Source organism: Symphalangus syndactylus, chromosome 17 (assembly GCF_028878055.3).
Source record: "Symphalangus syndactylus isolate Jambi chromosome 17, NHGRI_mSymSyn1-v2.1_pri, whole genome shotgun sequence".
Taxonomy (NCBI): domain Eukaryota; kingdom Metazoa; phylum Chordata; class Mammalia; order Primates; family Hylobatidae; genus Symphalangus; species Symphalangus syndactylus.
In genome coordinates this window covers 47,025,001-47,052,260 of record NC_072439.2, presented here as the reverse complement: position 1 = coordinate 47,052,260, position 27,260 = coordinate 47,025,001, and the positions used below count along the sequence as shown (strand labels likewise).

General features: G+C 37.9%; 1 protein-coding gene across 3 annotated transcripts in view; it reads left to right on the top strand.

The window, feature by feature from the left end:
• SCAF11 (SR-related CTD associated factor 11) overlaps nt 1–17,527 on the top strand; it is an 80,043-nt gene extending 62,516 nt beyond the window's left edge. For all 3 annotated transcript variants that reach the window (XM_063620204.1, XM_055246770.2, XM_063620203.1), the window contains 9 exons: nt 1,802–1,860; nt 2,024–2,133; nt 3,070–3,171; nt 4,698–4,804; nt 7,479–10,196; nt 11,566–11,912; nt 13,491–13,709; nt 14,063–14,182; nt 14,452–17,527. In XM_063620204.1, the coding sequence (XP_063476274.1) occupies nt 1,802–1,860; nt 2,024–2,133; nt 3,070–3,171; nt 4,698–4,804; nt 7,479–10,196; nt 11,566–11,912; nt 13,491–13,709; nt 14,063–14,182; nt 14,452–14,598 (3,929 nt within the window). In that variant the 3' untranslated portion in view covers nt 14,599–17,527. The remainder of the gene's footprint in view (nt 1–1,801; nt 1,861–2,023; nt 2,134–3,069; nt 3,172–4,697; nt 4,805–7,478; nt 10,197–11,565; nt 11,913–13,490; nt 13,710–14,062; nt 14,183–14,451) is intronic.
• The last annotated feature ends 9,733 nt before the right edge of the window (nt 17,528–27,260 follow it).

Sequence of the window (27,260 nt, the reverse complement as noted above, 5' to 3'; positions counted from 1 at the left end):
TACCAAAAGTAGCCAGGCATGGTGGCGTGCACCTGTAGTCCCAGCTACTCAGGAGGCCGAGACAGGAGAATTGCTTGAACCTGGGAGGCAGAGGTTGCAGTGAGCTGAGATTGTGGCACTGCACTCCAGCCTGGCCAACAAAGCGAGACACCGTCTCAAAAAAAAAAAAAAAAAGTAGAGTAGTATAAGGATGTTATTTAGAAATAAAGAAGTAAATGTTAGAAGAAACAGCCAAAGGATCTGATGAGTGCTTTAGGGAAGCAGAAATCAAGAGTGGGTATTTCCATAATTTTTCTTCATAAGTTTGGAAGTACTGTTTGACATCTTAAAGTAGATACTTGCATTACTTTGATAAAAAGTAAATGAAAAGGCGTATCACTGCCCACCAAAAACAGATAAGTAGGGTGGATTTGTGAAACAATCTTCAGGAAACCACAATTTAGACAAATTCACCAGTATTGAATACTTTAGAGATTGTCATTGAAGCTGCTCAGTAATTACCTGAGAATTACCCAGAAATATGTGAAATAGCTTTTGAACTGGATTTTCACATGTAGCATTGTCCAGAGAAAACTAACAATTCTTTCAGTAGAGAGCATTTTATCTAACGATGGCTTTCTGAGATAGGTTTCCAAATGAAAGAATGCTATGTAAACACTACATACTCATTAAGTGTTGAGTGAATGCAACCCGAAACAAAACAACTCAGCATCCTTAGGGCATAAAAGACACTATCTAGGTATAGCACAGCAATTCTATGTCTAGCTGAAGGAACGTCGTTATTTCTAAGAGTGTTATCTGTGTACCTACCACACATTTTTACTTCTTGGCTCTTAAGCCATTTAAAAAATCAGCATATCATCTTTTAGATATAGATTTTCAAAGGGATAAGGCAGTAAGTTCCGGAACTCAGCCTGTTCGCCTTCCACTAACATTGAAATTACATTTGTTACAGTAGTTCTGAGAGGGACTTGTGCAAAACCAAACAGCTGTTGTATAGTAACTAAAAAGGAAATTAGTATGCTATTAAGTAGAAAGTAGGCTGTTACCAACTGAACTAACAGAAGTAAACCAAAATACATACGATCTTGCAGTGCAGGAAACAAGCCTCCTAGTTAGTGTGATTTATTTTGAACAATGTCAATAGGCCCTTTGTGAGGCAAGCAAGGCGGAAAATTAAAAGGCAGTTGTCATATGCACTGTGGACAAGTCATAAGCAATGCAGCCACCAACATTGTTGTAACAGAAAGCTGTTTCAGTCAGCACATCTACTTTTCCTTCTTAGTATAAAATTTGAAGGAAAGAACATACCTGAAGTGGGTGCCAGTGGCTAAATGGTAATTTATGGTTAACAAAAGCTGATGGCCCCAGGCCCCCTAGTCAGCCTCTACTCGAGATAGCTAGCTGTTTTCTAGATGATAGCTGGAAAAGAAATGTTAAGTGTATTATTGATATTAAATAGCTTGACTTCTTGTGTATACCTTTTGTTACAAGATAGTTTAAGTTTGCATAAGGTAGCAGAAAATGTTGATTAGAATTTTAACTCACATGTTGTAAACATAGCAGCTTTGACATACTTCACCCAGCTTCTCTATTGTGGCCTTTTATATTTTACTTGTAGCTTAACAAGGTAAGATGAAATCAGCATTTGGGAAAATTGTGTAAAAAATTGTGTATTATTTGAAATGCAGCTTTTCTACATATTTCAACCCTTGCCAATGTGCTGGTATCAATGCTGGTTTATAGCCTTTTTAATAAAAATTAATACAAGGTAACCAAGTCCTTTTATGTCTTTGTACAGGAAACTCTTTATACAGTGAAACAGGAGGAAAGAAAAATGCAGCAATAAAGATAAATAAGGTTTGTTGAAACCAAGAAAAATCTTTTTCTTAGATAATATCACTTTAGGGTGATTTAGTCCATAAATAACCAGTGCTTCAGGTGTATCAAAATATTTAACTATTACTTACCTTTTAGAGATATTTTTATTTGCTGTTTCACTAACTACTTTTTACTTTTCTAGCCTCAGAGATCAAATTGGAGTACAAATCAGTGCTTCAGAAATTTTTTCTCCAATATGTTTTCTTCTGTTAGCCACTCTGGAGAATCTTCCTTTACCTATAGAGCTTATTGGTTAGTATTTTCTACTTTTAATTTATGCTGTTTATACTTGATGTTTAATAATTATTAACTTTTGCTAGAAATTTAAACTCTGGGCCCAATAAAAACTGAAAGGCACACCTTGGTTTTTTTGCTTTAGTTTTTTTTGGGGGGGGGAAGGTAAACTAGCCTAGTGAAGAGAAAACCGTTAATTTTGGGAGCTTCTCTATTGTGCAATGATTGCCTCTGCCAGTGTGCTTTGTTTTCGTTAGTAAGTTGTTCTATATAAGCTGTTTATATGATAGAGTAGTAGGTTATTTATTAGCTTGTGGGGATGTTACCTAAAGAAGAACGCTTTTACAGCTGATCCATTCATCTTTGAATCCTAGTGACTGGCATGTAGATACTAAGTTGATATTTATGGAATTTGAAGATTAAATTGAGGCTTTAAAATCACGTACAGTTAGTTGAGCCAGCGGCACAGAATAAGATTGTGTGATTTAATTTTAGAACTTGGCAAGGTACCAAGAAAAAAATTATATCTAAGTAGGCTTTTGAAAAGCTGAACTATACCCATTTTTGGTTGCAGTCATCTTACCCTCCTTTATTTTCTTCTTTTGTCTTAGGCTTAGTTTCAAGTAGGAAACTATTGCACCTAGAATTTCTTCCTTTCAATAATGAGGATATTACTCTAACTTGACTTTATTTAAAAAATTCTGTCACTTAAGATAGAAATTCAAGGGTTATTTTTAACAATCAAATAAATACAACTCTTGATTTGCAATATAAAAATTGTACTTATTTTAGGAATGAGTTTATTTTGAAAGTGTTTAAATAGAAAAGAGCTCGCATTCTTGTGTGATTCATAATGCCAGGTACAAAAACGGCTGCTATTCTTTTTACAACCTAATTGTTTTTTTGGACCTAAAATTGTGAGATTCTGATGAAGGTCTGAAATTTATCTTTTAGTACAGAATTTATAGAAGCCAGTGAAATCAGTGCATTGATTAGGCAGAAGAGACATGAACTGGAATTGTCATGGTTTCCTGATACATTACCTGGAATTGGAAGGTAAAAATAAAAAATTATTAACTCAAGTGTTTACATGCTAACATGAACAAGATAGCATTAGTACTTAAGTACAGGGGTACCTTATTCAATTGTTATTTTCCTAAGGAAGTTTTGTGCAAATTAAACTTTGGTGTTTCAAATGCCCAATGAAGATTGCTATATAAAGGACCCCTTAGAAAGTAAAGAATCCTTAATTTATCTGTTTAACAAGTATAGCTGTGTATATGCTAGATTTATTTAAAAGGGAGAGAACCTGAATATTAAGATTTATTATTAGTAATACATCTGTCATCATTCCTCGACTCTTCTCCTGTTCCAGTCTTAACTGCGTGCTGTCAGCTGAATCACGCTTTTTACCATATTCCTCTCCTCAAAAATGGTCTCCTAGTTTGATCAAGTGCCTGCTCTACCCTGACACTCATGACATTGTGTAATCTAGTTTTTTATTTCTTATTTTAGTCCTGAAGCTACTAAGATGGTGCTAGATATATAATATATACTTAAATCAAGCTCCTAAGTAAAGATTAGGGTCGCTGCCTGAGTTTTATATTAATTCCTGTAACATATTATGACTTTATTTTATATGTCACTATAATATAGTTCTGTATAGGGCATTCACCCTCTAGGAATGATGGCAGAACATAATAGAAGTCAAATGAAGAAGTCCAGATGTATGTACTATGAAACCCTTCCCTATAGTTACATATTTTTATACATGTACAAGTTACATTTTTTTTTTTTCCATGCTTCTCCTACTCCAGAATCTCACCTTATACTGAATCAGATAGTCTTTTGTTAGGAGACCTAAATGAATAAGAAAAAGAAAGTCGAGAAGTGGTTTGGGTTTGAATGGAGAAAATTTGAAATGGGGGGGGCGGGTCTTAACAGGTCTCTAGGGACACTGAGAACTTTGAAGAGCCATCTCCAGGTGGAGGAATTTTAGAATATAACACAGTGGTATAAATCAGTTCCTTGGTTGCCTAGAAAGGAGGGAGAAGGATACAAAGGAGTATGAGGATACTTTCTGGGGTGGGGCAGAAATGTTCTCTTTCTTGATTGGGGTGGTGGTGAACACAGACATATATATGTATATATGCACACACTTTGGGCAAAAGTTAGCAAATGTACGCTTAAAATCTGTGCATTTTATGTTGAATTACGCCTCAAAGTTGATTTTATTTTTTTAGAGTAGTGAAGAACATGATGAAAACTGGAAAAATTCTTGACAAAATACTACATAAATTATTTCAAAGAGAAACGTCTGTGTTAAGTTGCTTTCATCTTTTCTTTGCCATGAATTTATGAGAAAAACATACTTTTAAAGGTTTTTTTCCTGAATTTTAGCCAGTTGTTAGCTATCTTTAGACAAGGAGTAACCTTGAATTTACATTTTTAGTTATTTGGGCAAAAAACATTTAAGCACTGTATTTTAATATTGCTAACCTGATTTAGAGAATTAATACTTTTAAATTGCTGGTTTAATTTTTTAAACCATTTAAACAAAAATGTCTTTATTATGTTTTCAGAATTGGTTTTATACCCTGGAATGTTGAAACAGAAGTCCTTCCTCTCGTTTCTTCTATGTTGCCAAGAACTATTTTTCCAACAAGTACCATATCTTTAGAACATTTTGGTAAAGTTTGTGAAATCATTTTCTATTTTAAAAATTATTATTAGTTTCTTCCAGTTTCATAAAAATGTGTGTTTGATGACTTAGAAAAGCTGTAAAGTAAGGCATAGTAACTTGTAAATACGTCTATAAATATTTGGACAATGACTTTAGAATTGCTTCAACTAGAGTGTATGTATATATATAGATAGTCTATATAGATAGATATATAGTCTCTATATCTATATATAGATATATAGTCTCTCCATATACCTATATACACACACAATGGAATATTATTCTGCCACAAAAAGAAGGAAATCTTGTTGTTTGTGCCAACATGGATGAACCTGGAGGACGACATTAGGCTAAGTGAATAAGGCAGGCACAGAAAGACAGATAACCACATGATCTCACTTATATGTGGAATCTAAAAAAGTTGATCTCATAGAACTAGACTGTAGATTAGGGGGTGGGGTAGTGGTGGTGGGGTGGAGGTTGTTGGTCAAAGGATACAGTTTCAGCTGGATAGAATAAGTTCTAAAGATCTATTGTGAAACGTGATGACTATAATAATACAGTTGACCCTTGAACAATACAGGTTTTAACTGGGTGGCGACATTTATGTATGAATTTTAAAAAATAAATATATCGGAAAATATTTGGAGATTTGCAACACTTTTGAAAAAACAGACAAATCGCATAGTCTATAAATAGTGAAAAAATTAAGAAAAAGGTATGTCATTAATGCATAAAATATATGTAGGTACTAGTCTATTTCATCATTTACTACCATAAAATATATACAAATCTATGATAAAAAGTTAAAATTTATCAAAACATATACACACTCAAACCACATGGTTGCACCATTTGCAGTCATAAGAAATGTAAACAGCTGTAAAGTTACAGTATTAAATCATAGCTGCGTAAAATTAAATATAGTACATATTTACCAGTGTAACAATTTTTGTGGCCACCACCTGTTGCTATTCTGGTGTACTCAAGTGTTGTGAATGTCTGGGAGGTTGAGGCTACAATGAGCCGTGACTGCACCACTGCACTCCAGCCTGTTCAACAGAACAAGAGCCTGTCTCAAAAAAAAAAAAACAAAAAAAACTCAAAACTTGGTTTAATGTAATCATCTCCATGTGAGCATTTGTCTTTCTAATAGATGGCATATCACAGTAAAAAGTGATCTCTTGCAGTGCTTGCGTATTTTTCATAGCGTTTAGTGCAATACTGTAAACCTTCAGTAACACCTTTGGGACCCACATGAAGTGCCATTAGTGATGTAGGAAGTGCTCCCAAGAAGCAAAAGTTATGGCTTTATAAGAAGAAGTTTAATTCCTGGGTAGGAACAGATTGAGCTCTATAGCTGCAGTTGCCTGCCATTTTAGACAGATGATTCATCTTGTAAACAAATGATATAAACTTAGGGTATCAATAAATACAGTACAGCATTATAATGTATTTTCTCATGATTTTTGTAATAACCTTTAACTTCTTTTATTGTAAAAATACAGTATATAACACATATAACATAAAAAATATGTTAAATCACTGTTATCGGTAAGGAGTTTGGTGATTAACAGTTAAGTTTTGGGGAGTAAAAACTATGCCAGTTTTTGACTGTGTTGGGGGTTGGTGCTCCTAATCCCTGTGTTGTTAAAGGGTCAACTATATTGTATTTTTGAAAATTGCTAGAGAGTAGATGTAAAGTGTTCTCACTAAACAAATTATAACTATGTGAGGTAGTGCATATATTAAGTAGCTAGATTTGGTCATTCCACAATGTATATGTACTTCAAAACATCATGTTGTACATGGTAAACACATACAGTTTTATCTGTCAGTAAGTTTTAAAAATAAAAAATATTCCAACTAGTCTACTCCGTTGTAGTTTTTAGAAATTACAACTTGGAGGCTTTGAGGAACTGATTAGAAGTCTCCTTTCTGTTTCAGGCTTTCATATCCAAACCATAGATCTTTAGAAGTAACATCTGTTAATTAACTATTAATAAATAGTTTGAGTCTTTATTAATTCATGGATGACTTGACCATTTTCTCTCTCCTTTTGCCTAGATAATCCCAGATCATGGCCGGGCACAATAGCTCACACCTGTATTCCCAGCAATTGGGGAGGCTGAGGCAGGCAGATCAGTTGAACTCAGGAGTTTGAGACCAGCTTGGGCAACATGGCGAAACCCTGTCTCTATTAAAAATACAAAAATTAGCTGGGCATGGTAGCGCATGCCTGTAGTCCCAGCTACCCGGGAGGCTGAGGTGGGAGGATCGCTTGAGCCTGGGAGGTTGAGGCTTCTGTGAGCGATGATAGCTCCAGTGATCACGCCATTGCACTCCAGCCTGGGTGACAGAGTGAGACCCTGTCTCCAAAAACAAAAAAAAAAATTAAGCAAGTAGCAGTTACAAGACCAAAAGTTATTTTCCTTTTTTTTCTCTATAAAATTGCCCACTTGGACCAAATCCAGTTATAACTTATTTCAGTGTCATTAAGAAAGTTGATGAATACCTCATATTACTCAGATGTTAGTAGCTATGCATTTATTAATAGTTTTATTTATAAATATTTTGTTTCACTCTGTTGCAGACTATTTTATGCTAAAATTAGCTAAAGCCAAATTACTATTTCTTAAAACATATTTTTTACCTTTTTTTTTTTTTAAAATATTATTAGGTACTTCTTGCAAGGGATATGCATTAGCACATACTCGAGAAGGGGAAGAAAAGAAGCAAACTTCTGGTACATCAAATACCAGAGGATCAAGACGAAAACCTGCAATGACAACTCCTACAAGGAGGTCTACACGTAACACAAGAGCTGAAACAGCCAGTCAGTCTCAGAGATCCCCAATATCAAACAATTCTGGGTGTGATGCCCCAGGTAACAGTAATCCATCTTTAAGTGTTCCCTCTTCAGCTGAGTCAGAAAAGCAAACAAGACAGGCTCCAAAACGGAAGTCTGTAAGGAGAGGAAGAAAACAACCTTTACTGAAAAAGAAACTTCGGAGCTCTGTAGCTGCCCCTGAAAAATCATCTTCCAATGATTCAGTAGATGAAGAAACAGCAGAATCTGACACATCACCTGTGTTAGAAAAAGAGCACCAATCAGATGTAGACAGTAGTAACATTTGTACTGTGCAGACTAATGTAGAAAACCAGTCTGCTAATTGCTTGAAAAGTTGCAATGAGCAAATAGAAGAAAGTGAGAAGCATACTGCAAATCATGATACAGAGGAAAGAGTAGAATCTTCATCTTCTGAGTCTTGTGCTCAAGATCCTCCTGTGCTAGTTGGTGAGGAAGGGGAAGTTAAAAAACTTGAGAATACAGGTATAGAGGCTAATGTTTTGTGTTTGGAAAGTGAGATTTCTGAAAATATTTTTGAAAAAGGAGGTGATCCATTGGAAAAGCAAGACCAGATATCTGGACTTTCACAATCAGAGGTAAAGACAGATGTATGTACAGTTCATCTTCCAAATGATTTTCCTGCATGTTTAACATCTGAAAGCAAAGTGTACCAACCTGTATCTTGTCACCTAAGTGAGTTATCTGAGAATGTAGAGTCAGTGGTTAATGAAGAAAAAATGACAGAGAGTTCCGTAGTAGAAATTACTGAACATAAAGATTCTACACTAAAAACAGAGAAGCTTATAGAGAGCCCCAAGTTAGAATCTTCTGAGGGTGAAATTATACAAACAGTGGACAGACAATCTGTTAAGAGCCCAGAGGTTCAATTGCTTGGGCATGTTGAAACTGAAGATGTAGAAATAATTGCAACATGTGATACTTATGGGAATGAAGATTTCAATAATATTCAAGACTCTGAAAATAACTTATTAAAAAATAATCTTCTGAACACCAAATTGGAAAAATCTTTAGAAGAAAAGAATGAATCGCTGACCGAACATCCTAGATCTACAGAGTTGCCTCAAACACACATTGAACAGATTCAGAAGCATTTTAGTGAGGACAACAATGAAATGATACCTATGGAGTGTGATTCATTTTGCAGTGACCAAAATGAATCTGAAGTTGAACCATCTGTAAATGCTGATCTTAAACAAATGAATGAAAATTCTGTGACACACTGTTCGGAAAATAATATGCCGTCTTCTGATCTTGCAGATGGAAAGGTTGAAACTCTTTCTCAACCATCTGAAAGCCCAAAAGATACCATAGATAAAGCCAAAAAGCCTCGTACTCGAAGATCTAGATTTCATTCTCCATCTACAACTTGGTCTCCCAACAAAGATGCTCCACAAGAAAAGAAGCGGCCCCAGTCTCCATCTCCCAGAAGAGAAACTGGGAAAGAAAGCAGGAAGTCTCAATCACCATCTCCTAAGAATGAGTCAGCCAGAGGCCGGAAAAAATCCCGTTCTCAGTCCCCAAAAAAAGATATTGCAAGAGAAAGGAGGCAATCTCAGTCTCAGTCTCCAAAAAGGGATACTACTAGGGAAAGCAGAAGATCTGAATCACTGTCACCAAGAAGAGAAACTTCTAGAGAGAACAAAAGATCTCAGCCAAGAGTGAAAGATTCCTCCCCGGGAGAAAAATCTAGGTCCCAGAGCAGAGAACGAGAAAGTGATAGAGATGGGCAGAGGAGAGAGAGAGAAAGGAGAACCAGAAAGTGGTCTAGGTCCAGATCTCATTCTAGGTCCCCCTCAAGATGTAGAACAAAAAGTAAGAGTTCATCGTTTGGTAGAATTGACAGAGATAGTTACTCTCCCCGGTGGAAGGGAAGATGGGCAAATGATGGTTGGAGATGTCCACGAGGAAATGATCGGTACAGAAAGAATGACCCAGAGAAACAGAATGAAAATACAAGAAAAGAAAAAAATGACATCCATCTAGATGCTGATGATCCAAATTCTGCTGACAAACATAGAAATGACTGTCCCAACTGGATAACAGAAAAAATAAACTCTGGGCCTGATCCAAGAACCAGAAATCCAGAAAAGTTGAAAGAGTCTCATTGGGAAGAAAACAGAAATGAAAATTCAGGAAATTCTTGGAAAAAAAATTTTGGTTCTGGTTGGGTATCTAACCGTGGTAGAGGCAGAGGCAACCGTGGCAGAGGCACTTACAGAAGTAGTTTCGCCTATAAAGATCAGAATGAAAATCGGTGGCAAAATCGAAAACCCCTCTCAGGGAATTCAAACAGTTCAGGGAGTGAATCTTTCAAGTTTGTGGAACAGCAATCCTATAAGCGGAAAAATGAACAGGAGTTCTCATTTGATACACCAGCAGATAGATCTGGATGGACATCTGCATCCAGCTGGGCCGTGAGAAAGACTTTGCCAGCAGATGTACAAAACTACTACTCGCGACGAGGCAGAAATTCTTCAGGTCCACAGTCTGGATGGATGAAACAAGAGGAGGAAACATCTGGACAGGGTAATGTATTCTTGTTGGTTTATTGATACTGTTTTATTTGAAGCATTATAAATTTAATATATTATTTGTATGAGTTGAAATGATCCTTATTTGTAGTTTTTATAATAAGCTGAACCTTAGTTGTTTACAAGTCACTTTGCATTATATAAATATATATACACATACGTTTATCTATATAAGTATATTATTAACGCTACCTCTGCTCCAAACCTTGCCAGAGACTTAAATATTTTCAACACTGTTTGCTACAATAGAAGAGAGTTTGGGATATTCCTATGCAGGATTTAACCTCTAACTTGTTTATTTCAGATATGTACACTTTTAATTTTTTTGATAATTGTTCTCATACAAATAAAATAAGCCATTGTTTTAATAGTAAAGATTTATATTTCCTTGTTTTTTTTTCTTGTTAAGAACATTGCAAGAAAAAGGCTGTTGAAGACATAAAAATTGAATAATCTTATAATTTAGTAATTAAATTTTATGTGAATTTTTTTAACCAGTCAGTTTCTTGAGCTACTGATGGTTGATATATGTTTTGCATGAACTTATTCTTAAAAATATTTTCAGGTGAATGTTTGTTTTGTTTTTTGAGATGGAGTTTCTCTGTTGTTGGCCAGGCTGGAGTGCAATGGCATGATCTCTGCTCACTGCAACCTCCACCTCCTGGGTTCAAGTGATTCTCCAGCCTCTCGAATACCTGGGATTATAGGCGCTCACCACCACGCCTGGCTAATTTTTGTATTTTTTTAGTAGAGACGGGGTTTCACCGTGTTGGCCAGGCTGCTCTCGAACACCTGACCTCAGGTGATCCGCCCACCTTGGCCTCCCAAAGTGCTGGGATTACAGGCTTGAACCACCGTGCCTTGCCAAATGTTTTCTTTCAGTTAGAAAATCAGTCCACGAGGCCGGGCGCGGTGGCTCACACTTGTAATCCCAGCACTTTGGGAGGCCGAGGCGGGCGGATCACGAGGTCAGGAGATCGAGACCACTGTGAAACCCCGTCTCTACTAAAAATACAAAAAAATTAGCCGAGCGTGGTGGCGGGCACCTGTAGTCCCAGCTACTTGGAGAGGCTGAGGCAGGAGAATGGCGTGAACCCGGGAGGCGGAGCTTGCAGTGAGCCGAGATTGCGCAACTGCACTCCAGCCTGGGTGACAGAGCGAGACTCTGTCTCAAAAAAAAAGAAAAAAGAAAAAATCAGTCCACGTTATTTAGAAATGACAGGATTAAATTAAGCAATTGGAGATTGGTATTGGTATACTAAGCCTATTAATTGCTATTTAATTTTACTGTAACCAGTGGTTGTTTCTCTGTCTAAAGAGATTTATAACATGATTTTTTTCACAAGCTTTTTTTCTTTTGATAGATTCTAGCCTAAAAGACCAAACAAACCAGCAAGTTGATGGTTCTCAACTACCTATAAATATGATGCAACCACAAATGAATGTAATGCAGCAACAAATGAATGCACAACACCAGCCTATGAATATCTTCCCATATCCAGTGGGTGTTCATGCTCCTTTGATGAACATCCAACGCAATCCATTTAACATTCATCCTCAGCTACCCTTGCATCTCCACACAGGAGTGCCCCTCATGCAGGTAGCCGCTCCTACCAGTGTATCTCAGGGACCACCACCACCACCACCACCTCCCCCACCATCCCAACAAGTCAACTACATTGCTTCACAACCAGATGGCAAGCAGTTGCAGGTATGTTTTTAGCAACTCAAGTTTAATCAATATAGCCATTGTAAACATTTAGCTGTTTATGACAGATGTTCAAAAAAAGGCATCGTGGCATTCAAAAACAATTGTTTATTTGATTTCAGTTATGGTAAACCGTCATAGTCCCTCTTTCACTATCCTTCTCAAAACCCCCCAACTCCCAAATTAGAAAATTAATTAAATACTTATTACCAAATCCAAGCTACATATATGCTGTTACTTATGTTGAACAGGATTTTTTTTTTTCATGTTAAACCAAATTATAAGCCAAATTAGAATCAAGTGGTGGGTGCTTTACATTTTTCCCCTGTTTTGCACTGTTTAGGGCATGTATGGGGACGGTGGGAACTAGTGATTAAGTACTGTGATGAAGCTTTTATTGTCTTGTTTTCAGACAAACACTAGATAAAGCTGTTTATTATCCATTACCATCTGTGTTTCATTTACATGAATTTATCATGCTAAAAAGAAAGAAGTGCCTCTGTGAGACATAGAAAATTTGAATAATTTGCGAACACTGTGTTGCTTATAATTTTATGACTGCCTTTTAAAAATTTTAGAATCCTAGGCTGGGCATGGTGGCTCACGCCTGTTATCCCAGCACTTTGTGAGGCCGAGGTGGGTGAATCATGAGGTCAGGATCAGCCTGGCCAACATGGTGAAACCCTTCCTCTACTAAAAATACAAAAATTAGCCGGGTGTGGTGGCGAGCGCCTGTAATCCCAGCTACTCAGGAGGTTGAGGCAGGAGAATTGCTTGAACCCAGGAGGTGGAGGTTGCAGTGAGCCGAGATTGCGTTACTGCACTCCAGCCTGGGTGACAGAGCAAGACTGTCTAGAAAAAAAAAAAAAAAAAAAAATACAAAAATTAGCCAGGCGTGGTGATGCATGCCTGTAATCCCAGCTACTCAGAGGCTGAGGCTCGAGCATCATTTGAACCCGGTAGTGGGAGATTGCAGTGAGCCAAGATCGCGCCACCGCACTCCAGCCTGGGAGACAGAGTGAGACTTGGTCTCTAAATAAATAATTAATTAATTAAAATAAAATAAATAGAATCCTGACAGTAAGATAGAGTTGAAGGAATAGGGAAATTGGATTTTAATATTTGGGATCTTAATCTTTTTCTCCTGTCAACTTACTGCAAGCCTTTTTTCTCCTGTCAACTTACTACAAGCCATTTGACTTTACTGCCTTATTTTTTCCAATCTTTAAAGTGGGGGCACTTATTTTCGTTAATATTCCTAAAGATCCTTGCAGGAAAGATACAGTTCTTTAAATGCTATTCTCCTTCTCCTTGTTTTTAGTGTTGCTGTCAGAATGTTACAATACATATATATATATATAATGTAAAAGTCATCTTGACATATCTAAATAAGGCCCCGTTTAAGAATGTTACTCATTTTTCTTTAAAGGGCCCTTTAGATATAATTACCTGAAATATGCATTTTTATTTAGTACTAAGGTTGGTTTGCTTTGTGTTTTTTAATGTTATTTCTAATACATCACTAAAAGACTTCTATCGAGTACAAGTAATTCATTAACTGATGATAACTCTTTAAAACAGGGTATTCCTAGTTCTTCTCATGTAAGTAATAACATGAGTACACCAGTTTTGCCTGCTCCGACAGCAGCCCCAGGAAATACGGGAACGGTTCAGGGACCAAGTTCTGGTAATACTTCATCATCCAGTCACAGCAAAGCCTCTAATGCTGCTGTAAAATTGGCAGAAAGCAAAGTAAGTGTTGCAGTGGAAGCCAGCGCAGATAGCTCGAAGACAGACAAGGCAAGTTCAAGGTTGAGAGCAACCTCCATAATTCTGTGTATGATAAAGGAGAAAAAAATATCAGCTTTTTATTGTATGAGTGGTGAAGGGAATTTCTTATTGGCCGTCTAAATGCCAGTATTATTTGAAGGATTCTCTCTAGATGTGTTGATGTCCAGTAAATTACTGGTAATATTTTATAATTGTTTTTAGAAATGTTTGATATGTTTTAGTAAATAAACTGTTTTGTATTTGTCACGTTAATAGTTGGAGAGTCTCTTATTGTAAATGTGAAGTATTTTCAATTTCTTGTTTGGAATTTTGTGAGAGCATATGACTGGTAAATAATAAATTACACATTTTCTTCTCATCAGAAATTGCAAATTCAAGAAAAAGCAGCACAAGAGGTAAAATTGGCCATCAAGCCATTTTACCAAAATAAAGATATCACCAAGGAAGAATATAAAGAAATTGTACGGAAAGCAGTAGATAAAGTAAGTTATGGCTTTAGTGGAGTATGTGCACGTTGTTTTGAACCACCTCTGTTTTAATAAATGAATGCTGAAGTTTAATTAAAATAATAAAAGCTGGCTCCTACTAATTCCTGTCTACTTTTTTGCCTTTTGATTAGTTTGTATGAGATAATGAAACATGAAAATAAGTCTGGTTATCTCTTTGGGGTTGTTTTTTCACAAAGCTTTCTATTTTGGCTTTAATCCCTTTAAGCATGAAAAAAGTTTACCCCCCACCCCTTTTTTCTTAGGTGTGTCATAGTAAGAGTGGAGAAGTAAATTCTACTAAAGTGGCAAATCTCGTTAAAGCCTATGTAGACAAATACAAATACTCACGGAAGGGGAGCCAAAAGAAAACTCTGGAAGAACCTGTGTCTACTGAAAAAAACATAGGCTGAAATGGGGAACGCTGTCAAGGACATTATCAGGATATCTGCAAAGTGCAATTTCAACATGTACCATTAACTGAAAATCATACGTAACTGTGATTGAAATTTGGTTTTGATAAAATTATTTTTTTAACATAGGATATGATGTTTTGTTCTAAATAAATATAGGTCTGCACAGCAACTTTATCCTTCCTTCCCCTCTACCGCCCCCCCCCCCCCACAAAATTCAAGGGAAAGTAAAGGGTTTAAAGGAATGTGCATCTTTACTAGGACTGTGTTATAGTGTGGATACTGGAAAATGTATAGCTTTTTGATTAGGGCAATGGAGTGCATAAATTAGAAACTTCTAAGTGCACTGGTTTTCAAAGAGATATATATAATGCATTTATTCTGTCAGGTTAAAATATAAAGTATGATCTTTATGATTCTTTTCCCTCTAATTATAGAAAGTTAAATAATGTATTACCATGAAAAATGTTTCTAATATTAAATAGAACATATCAGTTGCAAAGTTCCTAATGTGTATCTTTAAAGCACATATCTGAATAAATTGCCTAGATAGAAAAAAAAATTATCACATGAGTAAAATTTAGTGTTCAAAACATTGAGACACTCTTCACCTATTGTATGACCAAATAAAGGTTATGCTGCTTGTTTTTCTTTTGTGCCTTTTTTTTTACCCCTAATTGAGATAAGCAGTTTGACTTACTAAATTAGAACTTTGGCAGTTCAAAGTCTTTGTTGAAGACTTTGAGGAAAAAGATTTGGAAAAATTGTTGACTTTCGGCCGGGCATGATGGCTCACGCCTGTAATCCCAGCACTTTGGGAGGCCGAGGTGGGCGGATCACCTGAGGTCAGGAGTTCGAGACCAGCCTGGCCAACATGGTGAAATCCCGTTTCTACTAAAAATACAAAAATTAGCCAGGCGTCGTGGTGGGCACCTGTAATCCCAGCTACGGGAGGCTGAGGCTGGAGAATCAGTTGAACCCGGGAGGTGGGGGTTGCAGTGAGCCGAGACCATGCCATTGCACTCCAGCCTGGGCAACAGGAACAAATCTCTGTCTCAAAAAAAAAAAAAAGTGTTGACTTTGTAGAAATTATGTTCTTTCATAGTATCTTCTTCTACCCATTGCAGACGATAAATTATTTGTGCCAATTCGAGAACTGCTGTTAGGCTGTTATCCTCCCTTCCTTGGGGCTAAGAATTACAAGACTCATGGCACTGTTGTAAAGTTGTTGTTTATCTAATCACTGAAGAAATTATTTTCACACTTGAAAATCCCCAAATGCTTTACAATGAATGAAGTGTTAATTTGGTGACCAGGTGGTAGCCATTAGCCATGTTGCAAAATTCTAGACAATAAAACCTGTGTTTTAGAAACGGAGGGGAAATTTAAATAATGGAGTCTTCGTTAGGCTTTCAGGGACTAGGGATTTGGGTTTTGTTTTGTTTTTTTTCTCTTTTTAGTACTAGAATATCTCAGTTTTTATAAAAGGTAAGTTTAAAATGTTTATCGTGCCATTATTTTAACTGGCATCTTGAAAGAACAGTGGGTTTTCTCCATGATAAACTGATTCCAGTAAGAATTTTCAGTACATACCAAGTACCTGGAAAGTTCTTCAGATAAGTTAATAGATCCAAGGAGATACATGCCTCAGTGAGATAAACTGACCTTTTTACTAGCTAAACTATTTAGCCAGAGCAATACTCTGTAGAACTGTGCTTTTCTAAAGTAAAGATTATCTGTTTCTCAATTTTATGTGCATAATACTTTTCCTGGTGCTAGCTTTGATAGGCAAAATATTTTGAAATGTTGGCCCCATAATGATTGTGCTAGTTCGTAAGCTTTGTTAAGTTATGAGTGTAATCATAAAAATATTTCCAAGCAGTTTTTGACCTTTATTCTACATTTCTGGGCATTTGTAATATGGTATTCTACTGGTATATATTTTTAAAGTTTGCGTTTAGATTATGATAAAGAAATTTCAAGCATATTTCTTCTAATAAAGTATTAAGACTTTCAGAATATCAAGGCACACCTCCTTAGTTGTTTTAAGTTAGAACTCTAGAAACAATTTTGTGAACGTTCAAAGTATTTTGAGTTAAGCCTAAGCTGATTAATCACACAATACATAACTTTTCCTGCATTTTCTTTCAGTGACATTTGAGAATTGGATGACATTTTAAAATGTGCTGTATACCATTTAGCTTTTGCAAACAAGTTCTAAAGTTTTGGAGAAAAAGTGGTGTGGTCAAGAGTTGTAGTCTCATATATCTTTAGTAGCACTCCCATGAATTATTTCCATGACAATAACAAGTGTGTGTTCCATGTATGATTGGGGCACTGGTTAGACTGCATTAATAGCTACTTGATTAGAATTCAAACTTTTAAAATTTTGAAATATTTAAGAATGTATTGGAAAATGCATGCTTTATGTTGAAAAAATACATTGCTTTAACATTCCTCATTCTTGAGTTCTTTAAGAAATTTATGTTAATTTTGCATGGGCACAAACTTAATCAGAAACATTTTGTGGAGTTACATTTCCTCTTATTTTTTATCAAGGTTCATTACTGATCTTTGAAACCTTGGTCCCTTTAACTTACTAGTCACATTGACCAATGTTTTATAGAAATGCCTAGAATTTTGAGACTAATAGTAGTTATCCATTAACATTCCAAAAGTTTTGTGCTTTTTAAAATTTGTTTTGGTAGTTACCACATTTTTTTCTCTTATCTTCCTTTAAATGGCCACAGTGTGTGCTGCTTGAATGTTCCATCCAAAAGATGTAGCTTCAGAAGCACAGTGATTGCCCCAGGGTCCATGAGATATTGTTTGTATTATGAAGTTGGAGTGCTGTCTACTGAAATTATACTCTTAAATAAATATGTATGTAGTGTGTAATATTTTCTAATAAATTCTTTTGATAAACTAATGTCTTCAACATTTTATTATTAAGGTTCCAGGGCAATGGTGACTTTTTAATTATAATCCCTTACAAACGTGTTGAAGTGTTACTTGGATTTGTACCAAAGTCATTCGCATCATGGTTACATAATACCCAAGCTCTAAAGCAAGCTTAGAGCTAACTATAAGCATATATTTTAATGGCATTTTCCCCTAATTACGTAATTTTTGTAAGAAATTAGAAAAACTTTAGTAAATGTGTAAAAGAAGAGACTGAAAAAGGAGAAAAATCACTTGTAATCCTACCAAAGGTAACAACTAATGCCAAGCAAAGTGCACATAATTATGTTGTAACCTTTCATTTTCACTTGACGTACTGAGAATTTTCCATTTTAGTAAAAATTACAGCATGATTTATACTGGCTGTATAATATTCTTTTTTTTTCTTTTTTTGAGATGGAGTCTTGCTCTGTTGCCCAGGCTGGAATGCAGTGGCACCATCTCAGCTCACTGCACCCTCCACCTTCCGGGTTCAAGCAATTCTCCTGCCTCGGCCTCTTGAGTAGCTGGGATTACAGGCACCTGCCACCACACCTGGTTAATTTTTGTATTTTTAGTAGAGACGGGGTTTCACCATGTTGGTCTTGAATTCCTGACCTCAAGTGATTTGCCTGCCCAGCCTCCCAAAGTGCTTGAATTACAGGTGTGAGCCACCGCACCTGGCCCAGTGGCTGGCTGTATAGTAGTCTATAACGTGACTGTACCATTAAAACAATCCTCCACTGTTGGATATTAAGTTGCCTTTTTTTTTTTTTTTTTTTTTTTTGAGACTCGCTCTGTTGACCAGGCCGGACTGGAGTGGCGTTATCTCAGCTAACTGCAAGTTCCACCTCCCGGGTTCACGCCATTCTCCTGCCTCAGCCTTCTGAGTAGCTGGGACTACAAGCGCCTGCCACCACACCTGGCTAATGTTTTGTATTTTTAGTAGAGACGGGGTTTCACTTTGTGAGGATGGTCTCGATCTGACTTCGTGATCCGCCCGCCTCGGCCTCCCAGAGTGCTGGGATTACAGGCATGAGCCACTGTGCCTGGCCTAAGTTGCTTTTATGAATATAAATTAGTAAAATATAAATAAGACGTATAAATCTCTACCAATTTCAGATTTTCTTGGGATTGATTCTAGAATATCTCATTTTATCATAAAATTTTTAAATATACACACATGTTGCATACTTTCTAAAAATTGAATTACATATACTGTGAAACTTCATTTTCTTAAGCTGATTTTTCTATCCAGAGAACCACTACAAGGATTTGTTTGTATTTATTTCCAAACTCTTTAATCCATTTACAAATTTTTTTTTTAACTTGGCAGCAGGGTGGTTCCTGCCTGTAATCCCAGCACTTTGGGAGGCCAAGCCAGGAGGACTGCTTGAGCTCAGGAGTTGGAAACCAGTCTGGGTAACATAGCAAGACCCGGTCTCTACAAAAAACAAAAAAGTTGGCCAGGTGTGGTGGTGTATACCTGTGGTCTCAAGATACTTAGGAGGCTGAGGTGGGAGAATTGCTTGAGCCCAGGAGACAGAGGTTGCAGTGAGCCAAAATTGTGCCACTGCACTCCAGCCTGGGTGTCAGAGCAAGATACTGTCTCAACAACAAAATGTTTTGTTCGGTTGCAGGAAAGCAGGTTGCACAGATCGTTTTTCCCAGTATATGAATTATATTTTGTAAATTGTTCTGCATCTCTAGTTCCCTTAATAAATTGAAGATATATTCTAATGTCAGTACATATATATATATATAACAAATGTGCCATGTTCTTTGTGATGGTTACATCATGTTCCTCTATTGGTGGCCATTTAAGTTATGTGCAGGTTTTGGCTATTAGAACGCTTTAATGAACACCCTTCTTTGTGACTTAACCGCTGAACAATTTTTTTTTTTTTTTTTGAGACGAGTCTCACTTTGTTGCCCAGGCAAGAGTGCAGTGGCACAATCACTGCTCACTGCAGCCTCAACCTCCCAGGCTCAAGCAGTCCTCCCACCTCAGCCTCTTGAGTAGCTGGGACTACAGGTGTGCACCACCATGCCCGGCTAATTTTTTTATTTTTTGTAGAGATGGGGTTTTGCTGTGTTGCCCAGGCTGGTCTCAAACTCCTGGATTCAAGCAATCCATCTGCCTCAGCTTCCCAAAGTGCTGGGATTACAGGCACGAGCCACGGCGCCTGGCCTGTTCATAGGTCTTATTGAACATTCGGTTGTTCATCAAACAATGCATGCCTACTGTGTATAAGGAATTCTTAGATTCTTCATGTCTTGTCAGGTTTAATCTTGCCACAGTATTCTAAAAGGAATAGTACAGTAAATATTACCATATTAAGCTTTTAGTATGTGCTAGGCATTCTGTCGAGCGTTTCATATGTATTACCACATTTCATTTATAAAACCAATTGTAATTTGACGAAAAAATTGAGATGTAAAAAGGATTAACCGAGTTATCTGGTTGCACAGCTACTTAATGGAGCCAAGATTCACATCAAAGTCCATGCTAGACTTCGGGATGCTACATTGTTGAGTTCACATATATAAACTTAACATTTGTATAGTAACGCAGGAATGATAGCTGATAGAAGTGAAAACAGCATGGGGAAAGTGAGAGGAAGGGACATTTATCATGTGTCTAATCAGGTCCACTGTTTTTTTACTTTTTTTTTTTTTTTTGGCGACAGTCTCGCTTTGTTGCCCAGGCTGGAGTGCAGTGGCATGATCTTGGCTCACTGCAGCCTCAACCTCCTGGGCTCAAGTGATCTTTACACCTCAGCCTTCCAAGTAGCTGGGACTACAGGTATGGGCCACTCCGCCCGGCTGATTTTTTTTAATTTTGTAGAGACGGGATCTTGCTCTGGTGCCCAGGCTGGTCTCAAACTCCTGAGCTCAAGCAATTGTCCTGCCTTGGCCTCCCAAAGCGCTGGGATTATAGGCATGAGCCATGGTGCCTGGACTCATTTTTGACTTTTTAATAGCACTCCCATATTTCCTATTTTGGAGATATTAAACATTTAACCATGAAGCCATCTTTAGTGAATTCTTTGCTTTTCTTACCCTGTTTTCATTTTCTTAAACAGTTGCTGCTTCCTATGCATCAATTCCTCCTTTACAATAAGCTCCAGCTCCAGTATCCAGCCATGTTACCTTTGACTTTTTTCAATAGTTTTACTTAAATTCTGCAGAAACCAGTTTCATCTTAGAAACTATAGACTAATCATCCAATAGTACAGTTTTGGTCAAATTATCCCACATCATTTCTTCAAAGATAGTGCCAGCCTGTGTGTGTGACACAGTAGAGAAGAGGGAGCAAAACAGTATCATCATGGAGCCATCTACTTGATGGGGAAAACGGGTACATATATAACTGATGAGGGTGCAAATAGGACAACCAGATGCTCCAAGAATCTGATGGGTTTATAAAATCTAAGATTGGTCAGGGAGGACCCTTGGGGTGGGAAGGGGGTTGACACTTCAGCTAAGAGCCAAATGGTAACTAGGCAGGGAGAGGATGCGCTGGCAGAGGGAATGGGGCCAGAGTGGGTCTAGCCAGAGATAGCATGGCATCCCTAAACCTGGAATGGCTGGAATGAAGATTGGGAGGAGTTTTCCGGCAGCATATTTTGTAAGGAAAAGCTTTTAAACTGGAGGTGTTTGACATGATCAGATTTGCATTTTGAAATGAGTGGTCAAAATGTTTCAATGGCTCAATACAAGCGGTTAGAACATGAGAAGTGGGCCGGGCGCGGTGGCTCATGCTTGTAATCCCACCACTTTGGGATGCCACGGTGGGCAGGTCACCTGAGGTCAGGAGTTCCAGATCAGCCTGACCAACATGGAGAAATCCCGTTTCTATTAAAAATACAAAATTAGCCGGGCGTAGTGGCGCATGCCTGTAATCCCAGCTGCTTGGGAGGCTGAGGCAGGAGAATCACTGGAACCTGGGAGGCAGAGGTTGCGGTGAGCCAAGATCGAGCCATTGCATTCCAGCCTGGGCAACAAGAGCGAAATTCTGTCTCAAAACAAAAATAAAAAAAAGAAGTGTTCAACCAAAAACATTAACAGTGTTTTAAATTTTGTCAAATTGATAATTTCCAATTGTGGCAAGAGTGCCACGATCAAACACTACTGTGGGGGGGTGCAAATATGTACAATTTTTCTGAAAGGCAGTTTGAAAATCGGTACAAAGAACCTTAAAGGGATTATATATTCTTTTCATAATATAAACATCCTAGTCCACATATTTCTTTCCAGTATTAGTGGAAAACTGGAGGGGGATGGTTAACATAAACTATGGTTCATTCATATGAAAGTATTTTACAGCTATTTTAAATGTTTCCGGGGGGCAGGAAATGGAAGAATGTACTCCTTTAATATTAAATGGAGAAAAAATAGGACACAAATTATATACCATTATCCTAACTTTCTTTAAAAACTTTAAGGCAAAAAAAATACGTATTATTAATAGAAGTTGTTTCTGGGTAATAGAGGATTTTTTCTCCTGTATGCTTTTGTCTCCCAAATTTCACACAGTTAATAAAAATTACATGATCAGAAAAACTATCTTCAAAATTGCAGGCCTCACTGCTTGTGGTATGAGGGTGAGAGATGGGGTGAAGGCTTTGCTCTAGGCTGAAGAGCTGAAAGTTTCCCACACCGGAACTGGTCTGAGTTCTCAGATGCTTGAGCATCTGGCTGTGATGGGCAAGTGTCTGGTGGCTCCTCACACTCAGCTCCTCAGGGAGGAGCTTAACTTCTCTAGCAACTGATGAGTTCTAGTCTGTAAGTAGTCAGCACGCACTGGCTTTGTGGGGTAAGAAATGCTTTAGTCATGAGGCAGTGGACTTCCGAAACCATAACTAGTTGAGCATACTCCCCACCAATCCTGTGAGTACCACAGAAGATAATCCATTTCTGATGATAAGCAGGGGTATCACAGAGGGCCCAGTTTTGTGACCGGGAGTATGCTATCTCTGAACCTGAGTTGCCTATAAAAAGAGGTGCTGCCTATCTACCTTGCAGGGTTACTGAGGATTGAGATAATAGATGGGAATGTCTTGAAATGTCCTCCACATTTACTTGGGGAAATTCCTGCCTATATAACCAGGACTGTTTTCTCACTGCTTTCATCCCTGTTGGACAGTGATGGAAATGCAACTTAACTTGTCCAGTGGTTTGCAATCTAGCTGCATACTTAGGGTCATATGGAGAGTTTTATAAAAGGCCATGCACAAGCACAGGCCCACCCCAGACCAATTATATCTGTCTCTGGGGATGGGGTATTTAAAATCTCCCAGGTGGAGTCTAATGTGCAGCCAAGAAGCAAACCATGTAACTTTTTTAGAGCCCCTGTAGATCACAGCTGTTCGGTTAGAGTAACATAATTAATTAGATTACAACTTGTTCTCTTTTTGAGACAGAGTCTTGCTCTATCACTCAGGCTGGAGTGCAGCGGCATGATCACAGCTCACTGTAGGCTCAACCTCGTGGGCTCAAGGCTCAACCTCGTGGGCTCAAGTGATCCTCCCACCTCAGCCTCCCAAATAGCTGGAACTATAGGCATGTGCTGTCATGCTAATTTTTGTATTTTTTGTAGAAATGAGGTTTCACCATGTTGCCCAGGCTGGTCTCAAACTCCTGGGCTCAAGCAATCCACCTGACTCAGCCTCCCAAAATGCTGGGATTACAGGTGTGAGCCACTATGCCTGGCCAGATCACAGCTTGTTTGAAAACCATTTGGATTCTATCCCTGCTCTCAGAAACATCAACAGCACCTGATAGTTTGTACACACACGTAACTCTTTTTAACGTTTTCAAATTCGAATCTACCACATTATCTGGAATTTTGAGCCCACTAAGCACTAGGAAGATGGCAAAACAGCACCTTCAAAGACAAGATGTCAAACATTTCCAGGATGTTCACACAGTAGTTCACGGTGCAATCAACCTCTTGTAGGAACCCAGCTGTTGGAAAAGTTAGGATGAGTATACTTAATTTAACAAGATTTTTATTTACACTCTTGCCTAACGGAGTTACAGCTTCTAAAATTACCATTGTAGTATTGCGTTTTCAAATAATTTCCAGAATTCTTTTTCTTATACACTTTCAAAGCTGATAGCGGGTTCTTCTTACTGCTAGTGAAGTACAGTCCATCTTAATTACCAACAGCAGCGGCTAACACGGAGCACTTATTACTGGCTCTGTGCCAAGAGTTTTATTTGTATTATCTACTTCAGTTTTCCTAACAACCTTGAAAGGTAGGTTCCATTATTAACTTCATTTTGGAATGGAAAAAATGCTCCTAACCATCTTATAATATTCCTCTCAGCTCATTACATGGTCTGCCCAGCGATATTTCCTGTGTGAAGTATCCAGGTCCTAACACTGACCCTTCCTCCAACCTATCTAGCAGTTTGGGCACTAGAAATAACATCTGTATATTTCTGTTTCCATTATCCTGTGCTCCAAAGTGTGTGAAGTCCTCATAATCAGTCAAATATTATAACTATAATAAACTAAGTGGTCACCCTATTTAGTCTTTCAGATCATCCTGCTGACTTCTAAATTAATCACCTAATTCAACTAATATTAATTATGTACTTGTGATGAGCCATGTAATTCCTATATGCCATATTGCCAATAAACTTTACAGCAGAACTCCAAACAAAATCTTAATTACAGAGGAATGAGTCTGCCCAGGCTGAAGGTGAGGACTGCACACCTGCTCAGCCATCCTCCTGCCTATATGGCTCTCAATCTGACTTCCTTTGAGGCACCTCTGGTTAGTCCCATTCACCCTGAGAACCTAATTTGGATTGTATTTGTACTTGCCATTTGCACGCTTCCAGACTGCTCTGTGGAATTACCTTACTAGATAATAAGGGAAATTCCACTCCTAAGTTAATGTCCAACAGAAACACATGCCCCAGTGCATTAAGAGACAAGAGTAGAATGTTTATAGCATCATATGTAGTTGCCCCAAATTAGAAGCAATCTAAATGCCATCGGTATTGGGAATATTCAGCAATAAAAATAAGGGAACCATTGCTACATCCAACAATATAGGTGAATCTCACAACCAAGCTGAGTGAAAGATAGACACAAAATATAATCTAATACTGTATTTCTGTAATAGTTCAAAAATTGACAAAACTAAATTATAGTGTTTAGAGATCCATACTTACGTAGTAAAAGTAAAAAAACCATAAAGAATAGAAGCAATTGCCTTGAAAATTCAGATAGTGGTTACTGATGGGGGTTTAGGGGCTTTGATTGAGATGGGACATGAGAGGCTTCTGGGGGGACTATCAAGGTCTTTTCTTGATCTGGGCAATGGCTACATAGGGTTTGCTGTAAAATAATAAGCCAGGCACTGTGAGTCATGCCTGTAATCCCAGCTACTTGGGAGGTTGAGGCAGGAGGATTGCTTCAGGCCAGGAGTTCAAGACCAGCCTGAGCAACATAGCAAGAGCCTGTCTCCAAAAAAATAAAAATAAAGCTCTACTCTACATTTTACTCACTTTGCTATATGTGTTATATTTCATAATTTGAAAGTTTTTAATGAAAGTATCAAGGGGCTAGCAATTAACCCAAGGCCATTGTTTTAGATTTGATAGTCAAATCTACATTTTTCCCATTCTCTCAATCCAGTCCCAAAGGGAAAAGGAAAATCCATGAACTTGAAGGGGGAAAATAATCTCCATTCAAAGAATAATTTTGCATCACATAAGACATACATCTGTTCGGAACCAGAAATAAGTATAAAGCAACAAAAATTCAAGGGCCTACTCTGCACAAGATTGAAGTTGTGTGTTCATTTCAAATAGTGCTCAGCCAGGCATGGTGGCTCACGCCTGTAAATCCCAGCACTTTGGGATGCCAAGGCAGTAGGATTGCTTGAGCCCAGGAGTTGAGACCAGCCTGGGCGACATAGTGAGGCCTTGTCTCTATAGCCAATCAATCAATCAAAAACAATGCTTTCTGTATTAGATTAAACCGACTTTCAGGTCCTTTCTTTTTCTAAGTTACTTTAACCATGCCATTTTTTTACCTAAAGATGAAAAACAAACTCATTTTCAATGGTCGTACAATTTAGAAAATTGCCTGTCCCAGGCAGCTGCCTTGCAAAAGTGATTTTGTTTAAAAGGTCAACCTGAAAGCCAGTCTAGTTTTGTCTTTCACAGTTTAGCTATAAATAGGGCATCATATTTGATAATTCAAATCAATACATCTTCTCAAAAGCAAAGGCTAAACGTTTTCTCCAGTTTAGGGAAGTCATAAGGTATAGTCCAGAGATTCTGAAGCCCCTCTCAACCAAATGTGTTGGTTAAACTTATTACATTTGATTTCAAAACTACACTTTGTGGGGCCCTGTTAGTTCTGTTTACTAGGTGGCCAAGCCATTTCTATCATCTCACTCTGCTCCTCCCTGATATTGTCGAGTTTCATTTTTGTGCATTTTGTATGTAGAGAATGTTTATAGCTTTGACATCTTACTAGTTAACCCCTGCACTTGTCAATCTATAACCTCCTCTCATCCTCAACAAGACCTTTCCAAACTCAAACTCTCTTACTACCATTAGGTCTGTCCATTTCTATTTTATTATTATTTTGATACAGGGTCTCACTCTATTGCCCAGGCTGGAGTGGAATGGCACGAATGCAGTTCACTGTAGCTTCAACCTCCTGGGCTCAAATATCCACATGCTTCAGCCTCTCCAGTAGTTGGAACCACAGGCGTGCACCACCACACCCAGCTAATTTTCTTATTTTTTGTAGAGACAAAGTCTGGCCATGTTGACCAAGTTGGTCTCAAATTCCTGAGCTTGAGCAATCTTCCTGCCTCAGCCTCCCAATGTGCTGGAATTATAGGTGCGAACCACCATGCCTGGCTGAGGTCTGTCAAATTTCTACTAGCCCTTAGAATCTCTCATTAAAAGACATTTTCCCTTCTCAGGGGTTGGGCGCGGTGGCTCACACCTCTAATCCCGGCACCTTGGAAGGCCAAGGTGGGTGGATTGCTTGAGGTCAGGAGTTCAAGACCAGCATGGGCAACATGGCAAAACTCCATCTCTACAAAAAAAATAAATAAATAAATACAAAAATTAGCCAGGCATGGTGGCTCGCACCTGTAATCCCAGCTAACTCAGGAGGCTGAAGTGGGAGGACCGCTTGAGCCTGGGAGGCAGAGGTTGCAGTGGACCGAGATTGCACCACTGCACTTCAGTCTGGGTGACAGAGCCAGGCTCTGTCTTAAAAATAAAGAAATAAGATAAAAAAATAATACAAAGTACTTTAAAAAAAAGACATTTTGCCTTCTCCACAAAGCCCTTCCTACTTTCCCTTTCCAACTCAGCATCAAATGAAGCCTGCTACATGATTAAACTCCCCAAACTCTATAATTTCCTTATGGCACGTTTTTATCTTTTATCGTATTGGGTATTATTTGTAAGTTTGGCCTACCTTCAGAGCAGGATGTCTCCGCCTTCCAAAGCAGCAGCATAAGTACTCCAACAGTATTGTGCGTTGAAGGTGATTTAAAGGTGTACGCTGGGGAAAATCCTATTAACATCATACTATTGTTAAGGAGGAACAACTCTTTCCAAAGGAGTCAGCAGATGGTTGTTTGAACTAGGCACCAGACGGATAGTTGATTAGAAACTGTGGTTTCAACTTACTATAAATATTTGTCTAGAAATGGCCCTTTGTCAAGGGT